The sequence below is a fragment of the Trichomycterus rosablanca genome, chromosome 16 (genome assembly GCF_030014385.1).
Source record: "Trichomycterus rosablanca isolate fTriRos1 chromosome 16, fTriRos1.hap1, whole genome shotgun sequence".
Taxonomy (NCBI): Eukaryota; Metazoa; Chordata; class Actinopteri; order Siluriformes; family Trichomycteridae; genus Trichomycterus; species Trichomycterus rosablanca.
In genome coordinates, this window is record NC_086003.1 from 1,690,740 (window position 1) to 1,717,183 (window position 26,444).

Sequence of the window (26,444 nt, forward strand, 5' to 3'; positions counted from 1 at the left end):
ACATGCTCGAACCATCTCAATCTCCCTAACTTTATCTCCCAGACGTTCTACCTGCGCTGTACCTCTAATGAACTCCTTCCTAATCCTGTCCATCCTTGTTACTCTTAACGAGAATTTCAGCACCTTCATCTCTGCCACCTCCAACTCTCTCTCCTGTCTGTTTGTCAGTGCCACCACCTTCAAGCTGTACAACATAGCAGGTCTCACTACTGTCATGTAAACTTTCATTATCCACTATTATGCATGTAGATCAGGTGGAGTAGAATTTATAGCCCAAATGCAGCTATAACAGTTGGAGTGTGTCTGTGGGAGGTTATGTCTATTTATTCAAAAGAGCATTTTTGAGGTCAGACACTGATGTTGGTTGAGACAACCTGGCTGACAACTGACATTTTAAACAATGCCAAAGATGTTTACTAGGGTTAAGGTCAGTACTATGTGCAGATCACTGTTTCTTTACATCTGACTGGTTAAACCATGTCTTTATAAAAAGGGAAATGGCCTTCCCCAATTTATTGGAATAAAAAATAAAGTAAAATAAACTGGCTCAGTAAATGCACAATAATAGCAGATATGTATATATATGGAGCTCTGAGGTGCTCGGGTGGTAGCCCAGTACCACTGGGATCCAAGGTTCAAATCCTCAGTGGTGCTGTCAGCCGGTTGGGCGATTGGCTGTGTCTTCAAGGGTCTGGTGTGTGTTACTGCATTGTCGCTTGTGATTGCAAGGAAGTGAGACCTACTGTGACCCTGAGCAGATAAAGCACCGGTCAAACATGGAAAATGGAAATTAAATGACCATAGATGTGGCGGGTGTCACATCTATGGATTTTTGACCGAAGACCCATATTGAAGGTTCAAATTTGTGTTTAGATTTTATTTGCTGGTTTGAAATGAAGAGATGTTAATAAATCAACCTGCACTTGTTGTGTTATTGCACATAAAATACATTTTCATGTGTTTATTCACACAAACTTTTAGTAAATGAGGATGTGGTGTTTTGCCGAGTGTGTGACTGCCCTTCTGAAAAAAAGTCCCTGGCAGTACCAGATTTAACCGACTGCTAGTTGAAGTTGGTTTAAACTGGGCATCATTGCTTTCAGCTCTATGTGGAAATGTTTTATTAGTGTAGATAATAAAACCACCTGACACAAATTATTAGAGGTTTAAAACCAAAGCTCCCCTTCACAAACCAGTACTGGTTACAGTACCAGTAACCAGCCTATCCAGCATACAGATAAAAACAAAGATAAACATAAAAAACAGTAACTAACTAGCAGGGGTTTGCAGGTATGTTTTGCACTTTCTGCTACTGTAGTTTGTGTACTTAATATTAAACTCACTCTATAAAAAATGTTCAGTGTGTGTGTGTGTGTGTATGTGTGTGTGTGTCCTGTGAACGACCGGCAACCTGTCCAGGGTGTTTCCTACCTTTCTTCCAGCAAATCAGACCCACCCTGAACCCTGAATAGGATAAAGCGATGGTTTGACAATGAAAGAATGAAAGAAAGAATGAATTAATTGTAAAACATGCTGTAGAAATACTGTTGCCTGGACTTGACTTGACAGGAAATGTTTGTGTATTTTTAACGCTTGACGATGATGCAACAAGTTACGGTAAGGTAGATGAATCAAATTACTCCTAACGAGGAAGAAGCTGTTTTAAATAAATCCTTTATTTCTTCATGGGTAATGAGGAAGTGAAATTTCCTGGACTGGTCTGAGGAGACATTTTTAAAAAGGAAAATCTACCCTTGTTAGATCTTCAGTAAGTGCATTATTATATCTTACACGACATGGACAGATGCATTGGGACACCAGAATATGAGCTTAATGACGTCAGGCACTGATGTTGAAGGACAAGTGAAGACCTGGCTTGCAATTCAAATATAATTCATCAAGTGTTGAGTTGGGCTGAGTATTCACCAGGGTTCTGTGTAGGTAACTTGAGGTACTTTGCACACAGTCATGCTGAAAGAGAGAGGGGAATTCCCCAAACTGTTTCCACTATATTAAAAGCATAGCATTTACCTTATATCATTTTTATACACCTGTTAGCAATGGGTGTTAAGAAAACTACATTTATTTATCAGGAGGGGTGTCCGCATACTTTTGGCCATACAGTGTGCACTAAGTATGGTATTTTTTCTGTAAATAAATAACTAACAAAATGTTCTGGGCGCCCAGGTTGTGGCCGCCCAGGTGGCGCAGGCTCTGTGTTGCCATCGGTCGGCTGGGCGCCATATGGCGGGCATAATTGGCAGTTCCTGCAGCAGATACTAATTGGCCACCGTATCTGCAGGGTGGGGACCGGACTATATGTGGGTGGGTGGGTCTTCATACGCTGTGTAAGGACCCTGATTGGCAGAAGAGACGCCCGTGCAGGAAGCAGGGACGAGAAGAGGAGGGCTGTACACGTGTAAAGTAAGCGTGGGCAGTGGCGTGCTCTCCTTGGATGCAAAATCTGGTGTCTGTCAGCAGTGAAAGACAATTTGGATGCACTAAATCGGGAGGAAAATGGGGAGAAAATGCATAAAAAAATAAAGAAAAAAAACTGCTAGGTCGAAAAACACACTCTGAAAGTGTTCTGAATCCAAGACAGTGCACATTTTAACACAGCAATGACCCAAAGCACACATCCAAAACAACACTGGAAAGGTTTCAGGACTTTAGCCAAAACCCCTTCAAAAAACATCCCTGCAAAGCAAAATCCAGCTGTAATTGATGCCAAATTGGCTTCTAAAAGGTATAAAATAGTCTGACTTTATCTTTATGGAAGATTAAGTGTAAATTTATGCTTAAAAATAACAATGATATCAATTCAAAATCAAATCCACACCACAATAAAGTGAGCAAAAGATCAAGGGTAGGTCTGAATACTTTCAGAATCCATTGTGCAGCCCAAGGACGTGTTTATTTAAACTTTCAACCTCAACAGCCGTTAAATCTTGGAAGTGTCCTGGATCAGGATTTCAACACGCCCTCCTCCCAAATCCAGTGTGCACCGGTTCTGTGGAAAGCTTTGTTAAACTGACACAAAATCTATTCACTGTTACTGGTGTTTACAACATTTACCGTATACCAATCCCCTTCTTATCTAGAAAGAGAAAGTGAAAGTAACTCAAACAGCCGTCCCACAGGACGAGAATCCAAATAACTTCCAAATGTGAGATCAGACCCATTCACACCAAGTCTGCACGACAGTGCTGTACAAACTCACTCACTCACTCACTCACTGCCTTAACCGCTTATCCAATCAGGGTCACGGGGGGTTGCTGGAGCCTATCCCAGCTTTTAAATAGGCTCTAGGCACACAGTAACACCCTGGACGGGGGGCCAGTCCATTGCAGGGTAGACACACACACACACACCCCCATAGAGCAATTCAGTGTCTCTGATTAACCTGACTGCATGTTTTTGGACTGTGGGAGGAAACCAGAGCTCCTACAGGAAACCCACGTGGGCACGGGGAGAACATGCAAACTCAGCACAGAAAGGACCCGGACCTCCCCGCCTGGGGATCGAACCCAGGACCTTCTTGCTGTGAGGCGACAGTGCTACCCACCGTGCCGCCCACTGTACAAACTTTGTAATGAATTAAAACCAAAGCACACAATCCAGAGATATATTAAAATGTTATTTATTAAAAATAGATCCTACAAATGTAATTTATTTCATTTCATATTCTTTACAATGAAACATTCCTTTATGCTGTTATGAAAAGTGCCGTATGAAAAGCTTTTATAGAGATTTTACAGTGCAAAACCATCAGTGAATCTTGAGTTTGTTCCAAACCCGACAGAGGGAAGTTGCTAAATTCAGGGCTGCCAATAACTGGGATGTGGTTTTATAAAAAAACCAGCTTTTTCTGTCAGGTTTTACTTTCACTTTTAGTGTGAGATGAGCTAAAGGTTCCCATCATTCTAGAAGCATTTCATAAATCAACTTAAAACTACAGCTTTTATAAAAATAAACTTTTAATACAGGTACACTTGCTCGCTTTTACATTCATGTTTACATCCAGGTCTACAGAAGACACTTTGAACTGAAAATGGAACATCACAGACGCTCAATTTCCAATCTGACAAATCTCGAGAGGATCCGTCATGAAAAAATGAGCTAAACCGGCCAAACCCAGGCTGCAAAGCTTGCAGAGACGTTTACAAGAGGACTAGCAGCAGTAAATGCTTGAATACATCCCTGAATACGAGTTTAAAACAATAGCATGTTATTTCCCTTAAATATTAAATCTACAAAACAATAAAGTGCGCAAAAGATCAAGGGTCTGAATACTTTCTGAATTCTGAATCCACTGTACATTCCACATTTACGACATTTAGCAGACGCTTTTATTTAACGCAACTTACGAGTGAATGTATGACTGAATACAATTTAAGGACCTTGCTCAGGGGTCCAACAGTGGCAACTTGGCTGTGGTGAGGCTCGAACCCTCTGATAACCAGCCCAGGTACCACTTCACCTAATCTATAAATATACTGCCATGCGCTACCAGATTACAAATCTCTCGTAATTGCAGCGGCAATGAAGAACCAGTCTGACCATCCGGTTCCCCTTGAGATCTAAATGGTGGTGAGCTAGCGCAGAAGATCGCTGTGCCCCCCGAGTGCTGGAAGAAACGTTTTAAAGACATTTTCGCCAATATTATAGAAAGATTTTCTGTTAATTGGGTTATTACTTATGGATATTATAATAAAAGCATCCTCCTGGTCGATGGACAGGGCATCAATAGTGCAAACACAGTCCTAATCACTCACATTAACAAAGCTGGTAAACACACAGTTGTGTGGATGTTTTGTCCATCTCCAGTCCACCTTAAGAAACGTTCATGGCGTTTTCCAGTTCCTCGCCTGACGAGACTTGCAGGTTTGAGTGCAGAATGAAATAAAAAGGACTTTAAACACTATCAGGTTCAGCTCGGCAGAGGCTCCGTGTGAAGACTCAGTACTTTCCTGACCACCTCCACCAGAGTCCTGTTCTCGCCCGGGCGTGACGTGATCAGAACTCTGCAGGTCTTCCGTTCTGTCAGGAATTCACCCAGGGACTCGTCCAGCTCCCCGTCTCCTTCCTTATAGCTGTCCAGAATGAGTAAGCAGTCCTCGTCCCCCAGCAGGATCTCTTTTAGATCGTTCGTCTCCAGTCCCGACTCTGTAGGAAGCCTGGACTTCACCGCTTGATAAAAATCCCCTTCTGCTTTATTTAGGTCGACCGAAATAAGCAGGCGGAGATCACAGACGCTTCTGAAGGCGTCTGAGCTGAAGCTTCCGGCCCAGACGAAGGCCAGGGTTTGAGATATAGAGGATCTGATGGGACCTTCTTCTCCTTCTAGAAGAACAGTTTCCCTCAGTCCTGGAAGGACGGCCTGGGTCTCGCAGAGCTGGTCGTCCCTAAAAAGAAGAATTTAAATTATATAATTTACATGTAGCTCAATTTTGGCTCATTACTCTTTAAAAATCTTTAATTCCACAAGAACTCCAAGAAAAATCCTTTTAAAGGTCCCACATAGTTAAACTCTCCATGAACGGTTAATAGGATTCAGGAACATTTACAATATAAGGACAAAAGTATTGGGACGCCCCTTCTAATGATCAAATTCATGTGTTTCAGCCACAACTGTTGCTTACAGGTGTAATAAATCAGTGATATAAAGGAAATCACATGCTTCACACTATGCTTAAACAGTTTAGGGAAGGCCCTTTCCTATTCTAGTAAGACAGACCTGCACAGAGCTCTGACCTCAGCCCCACTCAACAGCTTTTGAATGACCGACATCAGTGCCCAGCCATTCAAATGCTCTTCTGACTAAACTGGCACAAATTCCCACAGACCTTCTCAGAAGAGCGGCTGTTGTTCTAGCTGAAAACAATCACATAGAGGTCAGTCTATTTTATTTTAAGCAAACTGTACTGCTGTGGGACGGCACGGTGGTTCGGTGGGTAGCACTATCACCTCACAGCAAGAAGGTCCTGGGTTTGATCCCCAGGCGGGGCGGTCCGGGTGTGGAGTTTGCATGTTCTCCCCATGTCTGTGTGGGTTTCCTCCGGGAGCTCCGGTTTCCTCCCACAGTCCAAAAACATGCAGTCAGGTTAACTGGAGACACTGAATTGCCCTATAGGTGAACGGGTGTGTGTCTGCCCTGTGTCTGTCCAGGGTGTTACTGTGTGCCTTGCACCCATTGAAAAGCTGGGATAGGCTCCAGCTTATCTTAGAGCGGGGCTGCATATCATGATGAAACTAAACTGCTTAGTACACACATTACCACAGAACTGATAAAACCGAATGCCTTCTTCGGAAAAACACACCCACCCCACCACTATACAGATGAAAAGCTCATACCCGGACAGGACGGAGTCCGGAAGCGTCATCATGTCGGCGGCTGTGCTGAGCTGAGCATAGTTCCGCTTCAACACCTCCCTCAGGTTTTCGACTCTGCCATCATACACTGGAAAAAAACACACGTCTATTATTCACACACGCTCAGAGCGGGAAAGAAATGATCTCAAATGATCAGAATGTTAACCAGGACAGTAAAAACATGCCACGGCAGGTAAAGCAGACGTTACAGTTGACAGCAGATCGAGCTCCGTGCCAGATTTCATGAGCTCTCAGCTATCAACAAACAAAATTTTCATTATTTTAAATACGGATGAAATCCTGATGTAATTATTCATTCATTTTAATGTGTCATGCCATGCAGTAGCATCCATCTACCCAGATATACCCAACCATGTCTGTATGTAGACACCTGACTGGTCGGTAGTACCTTCAGTGGACTGGCATAATCTGAACATTCATACATGTCTCTTTTACCATCGCTCTATCCTGATCAGGGTTGTGGTGGGTGTAATTCACCAGGCGCAAGGCAGGAAAGACCCTGAAGAGTTCACCAGTCTATCACAAGGCAAACACCAACACACATACACACATTCACACCCAGGGAAATTTTATATCTCCAGTTGACCCGACTGCACGTCTTTGGCAACCCACACAGACACAAGGAGAACATGCAAACTCAACCTGGGAATCGAACCCAGGACCTTCTTGCTGCACAGTGACAGTGCCACCCATGGCAATGTAATAATGCATCAGAGAATACAAAACACAGCATCAATCTAAGACTAAACAGCATAAATCAGGTCAGGATTTTAATATTATCATTGATTTCATGTTTTCTATTGATGTTATGTGTTGTTTTACATTCATGTGTCACCCGTTTGTACTTCTGCAGCACTAACACATTCAGGTACCATAAAAAACAGATCAGAATGCCTACCCTCTGATGAAATGACGAAGGTATCTGCTTTAGAATCAGTTTTCGGAAGTAAAACTGGAGAAAAGTAATGAAAAAACTTTGCATTAATACTGAGCCAATCTAAACCTGAATTTTTTTATTGATAATAATAAACGGGACATTTTCTGATGGGTCTGAGGGCTCAGTTGGAGTCATTAGTATCTTTATAACCCAGGAATAGCGGCATAAGTATAAAATATAATGCTATGGACGTTCAGCTATACTTACGATCGGTCCATGTGAGGGTCAGATTCTGATCAGGCGATAAACAATCGTTCTGCGTAACGTCCGCACCTTTCTGGCCTGTGAACATACGACATGCAAACAGCAATCAGTATGAGAAATGCTCAAATTATTAACTTAGGTATATGTACTTTTTATGGCTATTTAAGCAGTTTTAAAGTTTTTGCTTGTCAAAACAAGTCGTAAAGTGAATCATGAGTCTGAGATAAGACTTCAGTGGAACCTCACACACACAGAATACACTTCAAGTTCCAAAGAAATAAACCATTCATATTAATGTTTAACCTCAATGTAAAAAAACGTGATGCTTATTTTTAAATCTGATATCTGCATTACCTGGGAGCCTATCCCAGCTTTTCAATGGGCGCAAGGCACACAGTAACACCCTGGATGGGGTGCCAGTCCATGCAGGGCAGACACATTCACCCATTCACCTATAGGGCAATTAAGTATCTCCAATTAACCTGACTGCATGTTTTTGGACTGTAGGAGGAAACCGGAGCACCTGGAGGGAACCCACACGGACACAGGGAGAACATGCAAACTCCAAACAAAAAGGACCCGGACCACTCCACCTGGGAATCAGACCCCTTCTAGCTGTGAGGCGACAGTGCTACCCACCGAGCCACCCTTTAAATTACAGACAGGAAGGAATCATTCGGCTTTGTCCTCAAAATATACAGCTCATGTTTAAACATTAAATGTTTTTAATAGCAGACAGGTCAGGACTGCACTCGCTGTTTTCCTATGTGGCCACGTCCTTCCATGAACACAAATCTAAAAGATTTATAGACCTATAGACGTTCTTATAGGACGTTTTCATTCTGCACCAGTCCTTCCTGGTTAAAGGTAAAGTTTTAACAGTGCAGACTGGTAGGTTTCATGTGTCATAAGTCACAAGCGCTGGTCCACAGTATCTGAACATCACATCGCGTGAGGATAAGAATATTAATCACTATAGGTGATATTACTGGAAACTGTGAGGGGGGGGAAACTGTTCATTCAAAACAGGAATCGAGTTATTTTACGTCTCAGCCTCACATGTGCGGTTTTGCATCCTGTCTCACGGGAATCCCCGGTAACCACCGATTAGCATCAGAGGACCTGGTTCTATTTTAAGCACTGAAAAATGCGTGGGGCACGGGGTGTGTACCGCGTCGTGAAATCAGATATAAAAGCACGACGCTCTCATAACGTGGGAGAATTTCTACAGAAAACCCTCAGGTATTTTCATCTGAATGTGATTAGGTATAAGGAGGAATTAAAACACTACGGGGAAAAAACACAACCATAAAAATAGTGACTGAAGTGAACGTCAGGTATTCAAAAATATTCAATAGCAGGACCACTAGAGGTGGATCAACCTCATTCTGGAGGAGGAAACCGACTGCTGATTGTCTTCTAGCATGAAATTGCTCATTCTGATCGGAACGCTGCGTCATACGCTTACCCAGGAACAAATCTGACACATAAAGCTAAGATAAGATTGCTCAGAACCACACTGTGATCTTATCTTAGTTCTAACTATGTGTAGTTCAATGCTGCATGCCTTAAATCAGGGGGTTCAGCCTATGTGGGGGGGCTGATATTTAGGATTACACTATAAGGCTGAACATGAAACTCTAGATCAAACGTATTTAAGTGGAAGTGAAAGATATGAAGTAAAGAAAACAGAGAACTCACACAAGCTTTTCTTCTTCCTGCGCCGAATCAGCAGCGTGAGGAAGCAAACCGCTACGCCTGTCAAAAAGATAGCGATGATCGCCAAGCACGTCGATCCCAGCAGGCTTCCGTCCTTAGGAATCTCACCTGAAGGAAAAGAATCATCACAGGTTGTGTTTACATGCACGGTATATAGTTATTGAACAATCTGATTTGGGTCAATCATCATCAAGACATTTTGGAGCCAATTGAGCTTTTATTTCCTGGATTGTTTGGACCTGATCCTAAATAAATATAAAATTAATACAAATATTTCTGCTAACTATAAGAGCTAAACAGGATGAGAATGTAAAATAGCAGTTGGTTTTCTTACATATATACATATATACCACTCTTTTTTCCCATTTTTCCGATTCCAATTCCACTCGCACCACCCCTGCGATCTATCTGTCTGTCCGTCCATCCATCCATCCATCTATCTATCTATCCATCTATCTATCCATCTGTCTATCTATCTGTCTAACTATCTATCTGTCCGTCCGTCCATCCATCCATCCATCCATCTATCTATCTCTCCATCCATCCATCCATCGTGCCTGTCAGACATCAGCCAGGTCAAGCTCAAGCTTTCCATTGTTGTGGACTGAAATATGAGATCGCTGCACCACATATATCAAAATACTTTGCACATTTTTATCTTTTGTAATTCGGGATAAATTGCTCTGAGATCCAGTGCCAAATAGATTGGGACACTATCACCCTGCACTAGGCTCCCATACAGGATGGAAATGCTTCATTATATTAATCCGGTGATCAGTCAGAATAAATTTTCATTAGCTGACCAAGCAAACCAAGCCAGTAAAATACAGTAAAATCTCTGGGTTACTGCAGGTTTTGATTTCAGCTGTTGGTTTTGTCATTGCACCATAAAGCCAAAGGTTCAGGAAGATCTGGCTTACTAGGGTATTTAGTTTCCTTGATGTCCTACATATAAAATATCAGCATGTAAACACGTAAATGAAAGTAACTCTGAAGCTGCGTGCTGTTTCAGGAAATCCCCTCATCGTGCAGCATCCTGAAGCCAGAGTTTAGAGTTCATGTTTAATGATACACTATACTGGGAGTGGGAAGATCTCTCACTTGAGAGATGAAAAACAGGGATTCCAGTATGTTTGCATGTGGAGGAACAACTGGAAATGAGTAATCACATTCAGCACAACACTTAATATCTGCACAACTTCTACTTAATGTATTGGAAATTGTTAAATGACAATAACTTGCACATATGACAGTTTGTCTTGCTCTGCAGTCTCAAAGCTTGTGGCTCGTGTAAAACCTGCTTGACTGTGGACAGTGTCACTAGTTTCCTGCAGCTTTTTATTCTATCAAAGGCCTGTTTTTGTGTGGTTCTGTTCCAAAAGACTGCTGTTCCAAGTAACCGCTTTTCCACAAGACCACTGTTCCAAGTGACCACTGTTCTAAAAGACAACTGTTCCAAGAGACCACTGTTCCAATAGACCACTGTTCCAAGAGACTGCTATTCCAAGTGACCACTTTTCCAGGAGACCACTGTTCCAAGTGACAACTGTTCCAAAAGACCACTGTTCCAAGTGACCACTGTTCCAAGTGACCACTGTTCTAAAAGACAACTGTTTCAAGTGACAACTGTTCCAAAAGACCACTGTTCCAAGTGACCACTGTTCCAAGTGACCACTGTTCTAAAAGACAACTGTTCCAATAGACCACTTTTCCAGGAGACCACTGTTCCAAGTGACCACTTTTCCAAAAGACCACTGTTCCAAGTGACCACTTTTCCAAGTGACCCCTGTTCAAGTGACCACTTTTCCAAGTGACCCCTGTTCCATGTGACCACTGTTCCATGAGCTCTGGTTTCCTCCCACAGTACAAAGACATGCAAGTGAGGTGAACTAAATTGGCCGTGACTGCGTTTGAACTTGAACTGATGAATTATGGGTAACCTGTAACTACCTGTCCATGAATGGAACCTAAATGTAACCCATCACCCTAAAAAGACCCGCTCACCCACCTGGAATACTGAACGTAGCCGACACGTTCACTCTTCCATCCTCGGTGATGAAGGAGCAGGTGTAGTTCTCGGGCTCGTCCGTGACGTTCAGTCGGCTGGTCACGCTGAAGGTTCCGTCGCCGTTCGTTTCGTTGCTGCTGTTGGATCGAATGGTCGACCGCAGCTCGGCGAGCCTGCCGGCGCTCCAAAGGACACGGGCCAACGGAAAGCCGCGGGAGGCGCAGGAAAGCTCCACCTCGTTCTGGCTGATCCGTCTGAGGCTTTTTCTCACGGGAGCGTACGGTGCTGAGGAACACGACAAACGCAAAGAAGTCAGACGGGTTTGTTATTAATTCAGCACATCAGAGGACGAAAGTGGGACGGCACGGTGGCTCGGTGGGTAGCACTGTCACCTCACAGCATAAAGGTCCGGGTCCTTTCTGTGTGGAGTTTGCATGTTCTCCCCGTGTCTGTGTGGGTTTCCTCCGGGAGCTCCGGTTTCCTCCCACAGTCCAAAAACATGCAGTCAGGTTAATTAGAGACACTGAATTGCCCTATAGGTGAGTGTGTGTGTGTGTGTGTCTGCCGCCCCGTCCCGAGTGTTACTGTGTGCCTTGCGCCCATTGAAAAGCTGGGATAGGCTCAAGAAATTATCAACCCAAATGAATTAAATTAAATTGAATTAAAAGTTGGGGGACTGTGAGGGCTATTCCAAAAGTTCATGGTGGATTCAGAGGTATGCTTTGGGTCACTGAAACGTTTCTGTCTTAGCATTATCTGCTGTTCCTTTGTGACAATTTGGACAATGTGGTCAGGATCCATGTAGGAATCTACCTAACCCACAAGTGCAAGAGGTGAACTGACCTCGAACCGTAAGTGTGGTCTGCTTGTAGTCCGTCTCCGTCTCCGTCTCTCTGACGATGCACTGATACGTCCCCGAGTCGTTGATCCGTACCTGGGAGAGCTCGAGGACGGCCCGTAGATTGTTCAGCTCGTCCGTCAGTAGCCTGGCACGATGGCGGAACCGCTCGTCCACGGAGTCGAGTTTCTCCCGGCCACTCTGTAACTGATGGACGTTGACGGGCGGGGACGGCTCGATGCGCCGCCAGATGACGGAGATCTGCGAGGCGCTCTGGACGGGCGAGAATCTGCAGGCCATGCGGACCGTACCGTGCAGCTCGGCGTCGTAGGAATTCTGCTCCGACTTCACGGTGAAGAGGGCTGGAACGTGGAAGGAAACGGGAACGCAAAGTGTTATAAAATACTGCAGAAAAACTGATGGATTTTGAAATAAGATGGTTTTGGATGTCATACCCTGAATAGAAGGCCATGTGGTGAATAGATATAAGAATATTTCAGCCCTCATTGGATCCTGTGAGGAAACAAAAAACAAACCTGGCAGTCAGATCGGACATTTACCTTTTCTCTGATTATAAGATCTGCTGACAGGAGTGTGACTGTGACTCAGCACCAACACAAAAACATCTCAGTTCCTCATTTCTACATTTTATTTCCTGATAAACAAATTAAGTGCTGCATCACGGATGTTTACACCACTGCATGATGATAAAAAAAGTCCCGGTCAGCATATCACAAGCCATAAAGCCTGAAAGATTAAATCATTAAATCTGATTTTCTTTAAAGGTTTCTAATAAATCAGCGCTCCTGAATCACTGAACCACTGAATCAGCACTGAGAAATGTTAATGAGCCAGAAAACCAACAGGTCATGTAATGAGCCGTTGAACATGAACGTAAACAACCTGAAAAAATCAAAACAGCAGCCTGAGGCGAGATTCAATCAGGTACGAAGGATCCGTAATAATGTGCACCACCCACTCAGCCTGCTGTAACACTAAACAGTCTCAATGTTTTCATAGCAAATTATAAATGATCGATTTATACAGGAAACAGAGCTGGAAAGGTTTCCAAACACTGTATGGACAAAGATATTGGGACATTTTCACACAATCCAGTCTCATTTAACTTTTTCCGCTGCTGCAGACCTCCACTCCTAACACACACCCCTCTGACACATGTGCAGTAGGCAAGTGCATCTTTTCAACTGCATGAGGCGGGTTCGTATACGCTCAGAGACACGCACTGATCCCATTATCTCTGTGCAGCACCATCGATCAGCCTGCATTGGTCACAATTGGGCGAATCCCCTTCGCCCTTCCCACCCTCAGACAAGCCTGTTATTGTCCGATTTGGAACCCAACCTGCTGGTAGCACAGCTGAGACTCAATCTCGTGATGTGACAGAAAAGAACCTGCAGGGAGGTTACCACACAGATGTGGTGGTACGGCATTCTACTGGGAAGTGATGCTGACATAAACATGACCTGACAGGTACGTTTATTTGTTCCTGATCAGCATAACTCAACATCTTAGATAAAGAAAACATAATCCAGGTAAAATCTGAGGCATTTGGAAATAAATACAATGTACTGATGACTGATAAAGTTAAATCAATGAAAGTCCTTAAGCACAAGGGGAAAAAACATTCATGAAGAGCATAAAAATATTTTGCTTAAAGGTTGTGTGGCAGCCAGTGGCACAGGAAACTTTGCAGTACTAAATGGATTAATAATTTAACTAAATATTAGCAAATTCTAGAAGCAAATGCGAGACGGTACGTCCAATAACAATCCAGAGACTGGCTACTGCAGCAAGACAGTAAAGCGATGGATGCCTCAAAATCCATTAGAAACTACTACAATAAACATGCAAACTGAAGCTTTTTGAATAAACATCAGCAGCGGTTTGCTGAATTTAACACTATGGCTAAGTGGGTAGCACTGTCGCCTCACAGCAAGAAGGTCCTGGGTTTGATCCCCAGGTGGGGCGGTCTGGGTCCTTTCTGTGTGGAGTTTGCATGTTCTCCCAGTGTCTGCGTGGGTTTACTCCGGCTGCTCCGGTTTCCTCCAACAGCCCAAAGACGCGCAAGTGAGGTGAACTGGAGATACTAAATTGTCCATGACTGTGTTTGATATTAAACTTGTGAACTGATGAATCTTGTGTAATGTGTAACTACCGTTCCTGTCATGAATGTAACCAAAGTGTAAAACATGACGTTAAAATCCTAATAAACAAACAAACAATCACTGTGGATAATCTGTGGGAAGATCCAAAAAATGCTGTTCAAGTAACCCGACCCAAGAAAATCCTAAAGCTAGAACATTCTGCAATGAGATGATGAAAATGTCCAAGATAAGAACTTTCGGTTTTCCCAACTCATGCTTGCAAAACGGTTCTAAATCGATCTATTATTGGATGGTCTACAAACACATAAAAGTTCAAATGTAAGAGGAATTTACTAAGCACTGAATTATCAAGGTGTCCAAAATGTTTGATAAAATGCATTTATTAAATAGAAAGTATCAGTGTGTTGAGTCTCTACAGACGAATTCTGTTTTTCTCTTTGTTTAGGAAGATATCTCCTCAACAGAATTGTTCAAACTTGCAAAAATCCAGTTTTTGCACCATTATGTTTTCTTCAGTACTGAATATCCAGAGATAAATGCATTAATCTTGAGCAGAATCTTGATTATAGATGGATCAGCCTCACATGGTCGCACATCAGCTCATTATTATAAGCACGAACAGCTCAAAGCAGACTGAGAGTCTATCAGAAGAAAAGAACCAGACCAGCATCTTACCGTTCAGTTTCTGATTAATTCATAAATCCTCAGTGTTCCTTCATGAACATGTGAAGTTTGCTGATGTTTGTCTGTGATACAAACTGATCTGGATCGGAAAAGTCTGAGTAAATGATTCTGAAACCTCTCACAGCTCCTCCTCCAGGTCCTCTCGGTGCCTCCTCCTCTCTGCTGCGTGTTTCTTCTGTTTTTTGATTATATAAAGGGGATGTTTGGTTCATTTGTCGACAAACAATCCAGAAGGAAGATTAGAAGAGAACAGAACAAGGAAATTTGGATGCACTGAGTTCACCTAAATCATAAGCTCAGTGTTTACTGGAATACATGTTGGGTAGATGATGGGAATCTGTCACAAACCTCAGAGCTTTCTGCATCTCTCCATCTGTGGGTGGATTATCTGTCATGAACTGTGCCGAGGTGTGAATAAATACATGAATTACTCAACAACTGGAAGGGGGTGCCAAGTGAATCACTAAGTCATCAACCACACAAGCACTATAACACTATTTAATCTAGCTGCTGTTATAGGTGCTGTACAATCCAAACCGAACTGCTAGGCTGCGGTGTTTTCAGTGTCTCACATTTTGACATTACAGTTAGAAATAAAAACATCTTTTGAGAGTCGAGAGGTTTTTATTGTCATTTCAGCTATTTACGAGTACATATTAAAACAAAACAACGTTCCTCCAGGACCAAGGTGCAACATAGAGCAAAAAGTGCAAGACAATACAATACAGTGCAGGTAGACAACAGTACAATCAATACAAGAAAGCCTAAAATAAATACAAAAGACATTAATAAATAAAGACTAGAGACAAGTTAGTACATGGTACTGAGTAAATAATGGGTGAGGTAGAAAAACATATTCTGATATGCAATAGTAAATGTTTCAAGTATTATTCCGGGATATAACGTTTCAGTTTAGAATTAGAATAGTTTTATAATGTCCAGATGTGCAGGTATTGTACAGCATAAGTTATGTGTATCAGTCAAGTCAAGTCAAGTCAGACTCATTTATATAACGCTTCTTACAATGAACATTGTCTCAAATCAACTTTACCCTTGTTGAGCAAGCCGAGGGCGACTCCCAACTCCCTTAAAATTACAGGAAGAAACCTTTGAAGCATAAGGCTTCATAACCAGTGCCGCAAAGTCTTGATTTGTTGATGCGATGTACTGTCAGAAATCAGTTCTATGCACAGTGGAAGCCATTCGTCAACAACGTCCAAAGACGCTAGTGAACAAGCTCCTGTCCCTCGACTTTTTAAAATGTGTTGCAGACATCAGGATTTATGGTTCTGTTTTTATGTTCCCCTAATCTAGTCGTGTCCAGTTACCCTGATTGCTCCTCTATACTGATTCGACCCTTCACCGCTGACTGAGGACGCCTCTCAACTGACATACGCCCCCTCCGGCACGTACAAGCAGTACAGACCGCTTTTTTCACCTGCACGAGTCGAGTTCATACAGCGACGGGCACTGTGTACGGAGGGCCACACCCCCATCAGCATTATTCCTCAGCCCTGTGCAGGCGCCATCAGTCAGCCAGCAGGGGCCGCAGTTGCACCAGTTATGAGGGCCTATGATCCGACTTTTTACCCCCCTAACCCTGAACAACAGCCGATCGTCGTTCATGCAGACGCCCAGCCCAGTCGGCGAGGCAGAGCTGAGATTCGATATGATGTATTCGAGACCCCAACTCTGGTGCGCTAGCGTACTTTACCGCTGCGCCACCTGAGCGGCATGTTTTTCATTTATTAAAGAAATTACTATTACGCATGAATTATTACTACTCAGTGCTTTCTGTTTTGCTTTGCATTAGAAATATTGTTTAAACATTTTGGATGCCTGGATGGTGGATTTTATCGAGTTTGCGTTCTTGTACCTGTGCAGGCTCGAACACGGCTGGGTCACAATCTTCATAAAACAGAAACCTGATGAGTAAATACATTACTGTACTTGTGTTGATCTCTGTATATTCTGCGTGGGGGTAAACAATTCTACACACAGTTTCATTTTATGTCCGACGTGCTTGTGTAATCTGGATTTTCCAGCAAATCACCAAATCCTTTTTACATTTAACCACAAATTCTACCCACATGTCTTTCATATCACGTTAGGGAATTAACTAAGCGTGCCTGAGGCTGATAGCAGAAAAAGTACATGGTACTGTGTTCACACACACACACTCGGCATTTTCATTGCAGTCCCGGAATTGTAATTAGATTACAGAATACATTTTTAATCATTTAACTGCGTGACTCAGAATCCACCGCTGGCTGGTGAAAAAGAAAAAGCTGGTACCCACCGCACACATCAGAGAGTGTGGGCACTAGACTGCACCTCTCCTCAGCCAGTGTAAGGGTGCAGAAGGGAGTTGGAAATGACTGTACTTTGGCAAAATACGAACTGAAACAAACAAACAAAACATGTATAAAAATAGAACGGATGCCGTCAGGTGGTGCAGCAGTAAAAAAAAGGTGGGGGGTTGTATGGATAGAGGGAAAGCGTGATGCAATCAGGGTAATTGGATATGACCAGATTAGGGAGAGAATTAGGGGAAAAAACAAAAAAATACATAAATAATACATGTAATTTCTTTTTTCTTTTATTTTCTTAATGCATTTTCTCCCATTTTTTTCCTTTTTTCCGATTGCATCATGCTTCCTCTCCACCAGTGCCGATCCCTGCTCTGATTGAGGAGAATGAAGCTAACCCAAGCCCCCTCCGACACGTGGGCAGCAGCCGTATGCATCTCATCACCTACACTTTGACGAGTGCAGTGCAGCTCAGCGTTGTGTACTGAGAGACACACCCTGAGAGCACTCTTTTCTCATCAATCAGCCAGCAGAGGTCGAAATTGCACCAGTCATGGGAGAGAGACCCCTTCCGGCTTAGTCCCGCCCATGTCTGAACGACAAGCCAATCGTTGTTCATGTGGCCACTCAGCCTTAGCCGGTAGGCAAAGCTGAGATTCGATACAATGTATTCGAGATCCCAGCTCTGGATCCAGCGTGTGTTTTTACCGCTGCGTCACCTGAGCGGCTATTTGGAATAATTTCATCTGCCCTTACAAATTACTGCAGGTACAAAGTGCATGGAGCAGCGGTCTCTCTGTCAAGTCTGGAAAGAAATGAGGAAGAAATAATTTAGTCATATTAAAGTTTTTATGGACCCTACTTTGCGTACAGGGTAACAATCATGCTGGAGCGACCACAAAGAAACAAAAGCACAAAGTTGCAAGCATATAAAATCCTTCAGATGTCTAGTGGAGTCCGTGGAGTTAGAAAATCAACCTTGCACAAGTTTAGTGCCGGTTTCATCTGCAGTGCTCTGAGATACTGAGATAGCAGAACCTCTGTGGATCTCACGTGACCTGTAACTGATTCTGGAACTTTGTCAGTAACTGTAAACTGCTGGAGGGTTTTTCTGTCTTTGCTTGTCAGAGTAACGGCACGATAAGCGTCTAATTCTAGTCATCATGATCATGGTGGTGATCTCACTCACGTTACAGAATCACAGCTTTCTGGGACCTGCTGGCTTACTCTGGGCTTTCCCGTTTAGATCCTTATCGTGCACAGTCGATCAGGCACACGTCTAGCATTTTAGACATTCTAAGTCTATGAAGAGCCTAAGACAGATTACTGGCATGATCAGAGCAGTTGTGGATGTGGAGGATCCCTGTTAGGATTTAAATGAGCTAAACTGTAACGGGGAAGATTCTCTAGGACGGTTCATCTCTAGGATTTTCACACAGGCGGTTATCGGAATGCACTCAGTCATGGTTTCAATGTCTGCTGCTAAGAATGCGGTTCTCTAGAATCATTATTAGTAAGCTGGCTAACACGTAACTCTAAGAGGTCTTTACTCTCTAATGGGAAAAAGAGGCAAGTCGAAAAAAGCTACAGGAAGCTGAAGTATGACACTGCAAAATCACTTGGGCAATCCATAGTTTCATAAACCATAGAGTCATGTTTTAAGGAAGTCAAAGAAGTTTTGTTTTCCAGGAAATGATTATTAGTAATAATCCATCATTTTACTGCCCCAGAAATTATCGTAATCTTTTTTGATTGTTGTGACCATTGTAATTTTTTTTTTATGTTGAATGCCCTTTATACACGACCCTCCTATTTATCCTTGCTTGAGAGTAGCACTAAGTGTGCAATGATGTGTGTCCTGCAAAAGGCTACGTTAGCGTAACACCATGCACCTTCTGTACTCGACATCCTGGAATTTAGAACTGTTACCAGCAGCATGGTTCTTACTTTTACACCACACACGTTTTGAATACGTCTCTACAAGCTTTTTACACCTGGGAGTTTCCACTTTCCAGTCTCCCTGTCCCCGTGCACTCATACCCTGACCTGGTGCTATTCTTTCTTTACAGCCAGTGTTTCTCAATGGCCCACTGGTACTCTAACTGAAATGGAGCCATTATTAAGCATTGGAAACATTAAATGACAAGCCTCTGAGAAAAGACGGCTGGGAAATTGGGAACAAAGAAACAATCAGGAAGACTGGAAAATCTGGTGTAATACGTCTACAGGTATGAACAGGAATCTGGGTGTATGTTGAAGTGAGAGCCAGAGTGGTGGAAACGCTGGAAACAAGTGGTATGTACACGACTGTGAATAAGTATTTATTACAATTGTTTCACATTTCAAATTAAACAACAAAATACACTTTAAATGATCATTTCAATTAAATGTAATTTTAACTGGCCCTGTGTCAAGTCAAGTCAACTTTATTTATATAGCGCTTTTTACAATAGACATTGTCTCAAAGCAACTTTAAAAAATCCAGGACCAACAGATACAAAAACCCCTGTTGAGCAAGCCGAGGGCGACTGTGGCAAGGAAAAACTCCCTGAAAATTACAGGAAGAAATCTTACCAGACTCAGCAGGGACCCCGTCCTTCTTGGGTGTCCTGGAGGATAGTGCCCTGTGCAAAAAAGTAATTGCCAAATTGACCAATAAAAATGTATTATATGAGTTTCATTAACTATCCACAATAGGAGAACAAATAATGTACCCATGATATTCACCTGATTTAAAACATTGATCGGGGCAGCCGGCAGAATTGGTACTGCGTCGCCTCACAGCAAGAAGGTCCTGGGTTCGATCCCCAGGTGCGGAGGTCCGGGTCCTTTCTGTGTGGAGTTTGCATGTTCTCCCCGTGTCTGCATGGGTTTACTCTGGGTGCTCCGGTTTCCTCCCACAGTCCAAAGACTGCAAGTGAGGTGAATTGGAGATACAAAATTGTCCATGACTGTGTTTGATATAACCTTGTGAACTGATGAATCTTGTGTAATGAGTAACTACAGTTCCTGTCATGAATGTAACCAAAGTGTAAAACATGATGTTAAAATCCTAATAAACAAACAAAATTGGTACTGCACAAGCACATGGTTTTTAAGGTCCTGGGCTTTATCCTCACTTTTTATCAGTTTCCCTGTAATGGTAGCGTCAGTAAAAACATGTTGAGTATTCTTAAAGCAAACACAAGAAAATCACGAGTCCTGTTTTAATTTCTATACTGAACTGTGGTTTAAACGTTTTACTGACAAATGAAATGAAAATAATGTAAAGTTGAACATCAGACCACTAGAGGGAGACAAAGCTTAGAGTCACGTCACTCTGCAGTAACGCAAACACAGGAAAACAAAGTTAATTAATAAAATTATAATGAAACTGATTTTAAAGTGCATGGGGTAGAATTATGGATATAATTGTTACATAGTAAAGTACAGAGGCAAAAGTTAGGAGGAGTAACCGAGTGAGGGACTCGGCCTCAACATGAACTGCATGAAAAATGTAAACCACACTCTGGACAGCCAAGTCAGTCTTTTTTTTTTTTTTTTTTTTTTTTTAGCATTTTTCATAATACAGTAAGCAATGCCTTTTTTTTTTTTAATATTTGGATTCTAATTAATTTAAATATTTAGTATTTGTATACATTAATGGGCCTAAAAGTAGCACAACATTAGTTTAATATAAACATTTTTTATATGTTTTGCATTTAAATTTGAAACAAAACACTCTTACACAAATTTCACACTCTTCATTTTAAATGCATATAATTCAAATACAGAACACCAGCGCTATACTGCACTAGAAATACATCGAATTCTGAGACATAAGTGCCTCTGCTGGGTGCCTGTTGGATGGAACGTTGCCCAGTCCAGGTTATTGTTGCCTTGCGCCCAGTGAAAACAGAGCCACCACAACACTGACCAGGACAAAGTGATTTATACAAAATAAATACAAAAAATTATAATATATAAACCATAAAATTTAAATTTTTCCATATTCACACAAAAATAAAACAATTGGTAACATTACAATTTAAAAAATAAGCACTGTTAGAAACGTATGACCATGTAAGTAACTGCATTAGCATTAATAAGTAAAGATAAGGAATGTCCATATGAATACAAAAGTCGTTTTGTTAGCAGATATACTGTATATAATCAAGAATAAAATTTGTAATCAAACGATGTTTATTGGGCTGTTTGTGCCACTTTGAACATACATCACTGTAATTTGCGCTGCTTTAACACAGCAACATTGTGTTATACCGTATAGCAATAACACGGCTCTGTTTCCAGTTTGCGGTCGTGAGTTACAAATGACCCGAGCTGCTGCTGCTACATATTGCGAAATGTAGGGTTTTTTGAATAATATTTTTTGTTTTCAAAATTGTGAGAAATCATCACTAGACAAAATTACAGTTATTAATTGGCACTTTAATGTTATCTTTGGTCAGAGCCACATTTGTCTCGTCGGGCGTCTGGGTGCATGGATCTACATTACAGACATGAGCTCAGACTCAGTCTGACTTTATTTCAGAGGAATTTGGATGGAAAGCTCATGAACTGTACACGTCGTAGGAACATTACATACACTGGTGTTAAATGGACTGTAGACGCTTTAACATAGTTAACGATGTGGGTTTACATGACGTTATACGTGTTGCATCTAGAAATGGTTCATATTAGTACCTGAGCACCTGTTTTCAGTGGCAGGGTTACGAACAGGTAAAGATCCTCACTCACTTTTACCAGATAATGTGAACAGACTCATTTGAAATTACTGGCTGAATGATGGGTAGCTGTTAACAACTCTATATAGGCATTGTCTGGCTTTCTAAAGATAATTTAGATGTAATCATTTCATCATAATTTTTAACAAAAAAATTATTGGTAAACATGTTCCTGCAATAAAAATGTGCATAACTGTTCCAATTTTGCTTCGTTTTTTAATTTTTAATTTTTGCAGTTGATTAATCGCGATTAATTAGGTTCTTTAATCGCGATTAATCTCAATTAAAATTTTTCATTTTTGCTGCGTTACTGATACATTTGCACAACCTAATCTCAGAGGTGCTCAAATATTGCTGAAAAAAACAGAATAGAATGGACTTTTTCATGGGTGCAGTTAAATTAGCAAAATATATACTGTATATATTTTTATATTCATAATTAGTAATGAGGAATTATGAGGCCATGTCACAAGTTAAATAAAGTTATATACATTTCTACACCAGCATATCTGAGAAACAAACAGAACACGTCCAATAATTATTGAAATCCAAAGACTGATATGATGTGGATTGTTTATACCTCAATGATCCCAGATGTAGGTTGTTTATACCTCAAATGTGCACTGCTGCTAATCATGTTAATGCATATACAGTACTATACCTTTATTTTATCCAGGACTTACCTATTTATGTTTTTCCGTATCCATTTCAATTTAATCTAAATTTTCAGGTTGCTCTGTGGACACTGGAAAGAAAAAATATAAAAAATGAAATAGTTTTAGAATCTTACATTACCTTACACATTATTCATGTCCAACACTGAAGATAAATAACACTTCAATGAAAATCATTCTACGGGTGCAGTGGAATAACGCACTAACCCACCACCTCTAAGATCTCAAGCTCCTGAGTTTGAATCCCTGGTGGCCCTATCAGGCACAACTGCTGTGCTTAGGGCAGGGATGTTCAAAAAAAAGGTTTCTCTTCACTGCAGCTGCATAATGTGACCTCCTCATCCGGTAGCCTCATCATTTCGGCCCAATTTCACAATCCTCTACTGAAATTGGGGCATGGCTAATGCACTAGCACAACACTGCTGAGAAGTTGTAAGTCTTAGTGGTGCCACCTAGTTGGGAGCTTTACAGACAGAATTGTTTGTGTCTAAGAGAGGAAAGGCTGGATGGGAAATCACCACCTTAATGCTGCGACGGTGACTCTATCTGGCTGAGGTGATAAAAAAAATAGAAGAATATAGAAAAGCATAGAATGATCCTCAGTATGTGTTAAAACTCTATGTGATCTACCACTGTGGAAACAAAAAACCCTAACCCTAGTTTTACACATTTTGGAGAAGGCCTGTACTACTATGCAGTCCTCAAGGGCCAGCGTAGATGTGATGCATGCAACAGAACATTTGCACTGGGGAATTAAAAATGCAAAAACAATATAAAGCTTTAATATCTAAGTTAATAATACTAAGTATTACTTTAGGTGACTCAAGCTTTGCAATTGGCACAGTTACTATTTCTATGATTGTAAATTAGTGTATGATTAGGATAGATTATAAAAGTGAATACATATTTGCAAAAACACTTTAAATTGTTTGCTGTTGCCGCTCAGGTGGTGCAGCGGTAAAAACACACGCTGGAACCAGAGCTGGATCTCGAATACATCGTATCAAATCTCAGCTCTGCCTGCCGGCTGAGGCTGAGCGGCCACATGAACAACGATTGGCCTGTTGTTCAGATATGGGCGGGACTAAGCCGGATGGGGTCTCTCTCCCATGACAGGTGCAATTACAACCTCTGCTGGCTGATCGATGGATCCTGCACAGAGATGAGAAAAGAGTGCTGTCAGGGTGCGTCTCTCTGTACACAACGCTGAGCTGCACTGCACTCGTCGTGTAAGGTGATAAGATGCGTACAATATGCTTCCCAAGTGACGGAGGGGGCGTGGGTTAGCTTGATGCAATCGGGCAACTGGATGCTCCGAAAGGGTAGAAAACGCATAAACAATTTTTTTGAATTGTTTGCTGTAAAGAGTTTCTACCTCTTTTAAATAAAAAAATCAACGAAATATATAATTTGGCCAGAGATGCTTGAACGTTTGCATACAACCAAACGATTACACTTAAGCACAATAAGGATTCCCGATGTAATACTTACAGAATGGTTCAAGAAAATCTTTGCTTCTCCTACGTTTTGTTCCCATGGCTTGTGGATCTGGCTCCATTTCAGTTCCTCTATTATTACTCGATTCATTCTCTGTTTGCTGGTAGGTATTTAACTCTTTTAGTTCACCCTTATTGACTCTGGAAGCATCTAACTCCTTCTTTAGTTTACTTTCCTTTACTCTGGAATCATACAACTCTGTCTTCAGTTCACTCTCCTTTACCTTGGAATCATACAACTCTCTATTTAGTTCACTCTCCTTTACTCTGGAATCATCCAACTCCTTCTTTAGTTCACTCTCCTTTACTCTGGAATCATCCAACTCCTTCTTTAGTTCACTCTCCTTTACTCTGGAATCATCCAGATTCTTCTTTAGTTCTTTTTCCTTTACCTTGGAATCATCCAACTCCTTCTTTAGTTCTTTTTCCTTTACTCTGGAATCATACAACTCTGTCTTCAGTTCACTCTCCTTTACCTTGGAATCATACAACTCTCTATTTAGTTCACTCTCCTTTACTCTGGAATCATCCAACTCCTTCTTTAGTTCACTCTCCTTTACTCTGGAATCATCCAACTCCTTCTTTAGTTCTTTTTCCTTTACCTTGGAATCATCCAACTCCTTCTTTAGTTCTTTTTCCTTTACTCTGGAATCATCCAGATTCTTCTTCAGTTCTTTTTCCTTTATTCTGGAATCATCCAGATTCTTCTTCAGTTCTTTTTCCTTTATTCTGGAATCATCCAGATTCTTCTTTAGTTCTTTTTCCTTTACTCTGGAATCATCCAGATTCTTCTTCAGTTCTTTTTCCTTTATTCTGGAATCATCCAGATTCTTCTTCAGTTCTTTTTCCTTTATTCTGGAATCATCCAGATTCTTCTTCAGTTCTTTTTCCTTTACTCTGGAATCATCCAGATTCTTCTTCAGTTCTTTTTCCTTTATTCTGGAATCATCCAGATTCTTCTTCAGTTCTTTTTCCTTTATTCTGGAATCATCCAGATTCTTCTTTAGTTCTTTTTCCTTTACTCTGGAATCATCCAGATTCTTCTTCACTTCTTTTTCCTTTATTCTGGAATCATCCAGATTCTTCTTCAGTTCTTTTTCCTTTATTCTGGAATCATCCAGATTCTTCTTCAGTTCTTTTTCCTTTACTCTGGAATCATCCAGATTCTTCTTCAGTTCTTTTTCCTTTACTCTGGAATCATCCAGATTCTTCTTTAGTTCTTTTTCCTTTATTCTGGAATCATCCAGATTCTTCTTCAGTTCTTTTTCCTTTATTCTGGAATCATCCAACTTTTTCATTGCTAAGCATAATCTTGATTTTTCCCAAACTTCAAAATTATTTACCATGAAGTTTTCATATGCTGGTGGGACAAAGAACTTGTTTGCCTTTTGATTTACCATCTTTTCAATCATTTTAAATAATTCATTTACACTTTCATCATTATCTTCTAAAAGATGTTGCCTATCTGCACATTCCGAAACACATTTCAGTTTCTGTTTACTTAATTTATTTCCTGATGAGATGAACAGCACCATGCTGTAGTCTAAGGCCTCTTTCCCAAACACTGCAGTGAGTGCTTTTAATAGTTTATGCTCTTTGTTAGTGGCACTTCCTTCTTTAATCACTAAGAGAAAAGCATGAGGCCCAGGGAATCCCAGTGATACACAGCGCAGCATTTCATTTTTAATTGCGTTTACTCCATTGGAAAAAATCCAATACGATGTCAACTGCTCCAGCCAGTAGGAACGACTCTTTACCACAGAGACATGTCTTCCTTCAACAAGGTTCTCCTCCAGCTCAGACATTCCAAGATTAGTCCTTTCTTGAACATGTGCAGTCCTAAGTATGATCCTACATGCCTCATTCTTTGCAGTGTCATCACCTCCTAGCAGTGTGACTCTGCACTCTTGTTTGGGATCGGTTGAAAGTCGCAACACGTTTAAATCTTTACCTGTAGAAAAAAATACATGTTTAATGTGAGTACCCATTTATTACTGCAAAAAGCACTGAATAAAAAATGATTGCACTTTGATAAACAATTCATAAATACAATATAATAAAAAAATATTGGTTAGAAAAAAAGTAACTGCCCTCTTTTAAACTGTTATTTGTCACACCACATTATTACAGAACAGTAATCTGACTATAATAGTATATAAAGGAAGTAAAAAGTAAATTGTGTTTTACTGAAGTCCCCTTAAGTTTTGTTCACTTATTTTAGTCTTAGAAATTAGCAATAACAGGAGAAACTTAATTTTCACAGCATTGCATATACAGTGGAATATAGAAATACTTGAAATATAGACAAAGACAGATATTATGCAGCAAATAC

The 26,444-nt window shown here is 41.3% G+C and overlaps 1 protein-coding gene across 1 annotated transcript; it reads right to left on the reverse strand.

Moving 5' to 3' along the window:
• Positions 1-3,661: 3,661 nt before the first annotated feature.
• On the reverse strand, positions 3,662-25,410 carry si:ch211-241b2.5 (golgin subfamily A member 6-like protein 25). Its single transcript, XM_063012081.1, has 8 exons — positions 24,243-25,410; positions 12,105-12,461; positions 11,262-11,546; positions 9,236-9,361; positions 7,538-7,612; positions 7,292-7,345; positions 6,355-6,460; positions 3,662-5,405 (listed from the first exon to the last, which is right to left on the reverse strand). Exons 1-8 carry the CDS (start codon positions 25,408-25,410, stop codon positions 4,931-4,933), a joined length of 2,646 nt encoding a protein of 881 aa, XP_062868151.1. The 3' UTR covers positions 3,662-4,930.
• Between the last annotated feature and the right edge of the window lie 1,034 nt (positions 25,411-26,444).

Coding starts and splice junctions, on each gene's coding strand:
- si:ch211-241b2.5 (XM_063012081.1), bottom strand. CDS start 25,410: ATGAAAAAGTTGGATGATTCCAGAATAAAGGAAAAAGAACTGAAGAAG. Junction 9,362..11,261: donor GGCTACGTTCAGTATTCCAG/GTGGGTGAGCGG, acceptor CTTTTCCTTCAG/GTGAGATTCCTAAGGACGGA. Junction 5,406..6,354: donor CCGGACTCCGTCCTGTCCGG/GTATGAGCTTTT, acceptor TCTTCTTTTTAG/GGACGACCAGCTCTGCGAGA.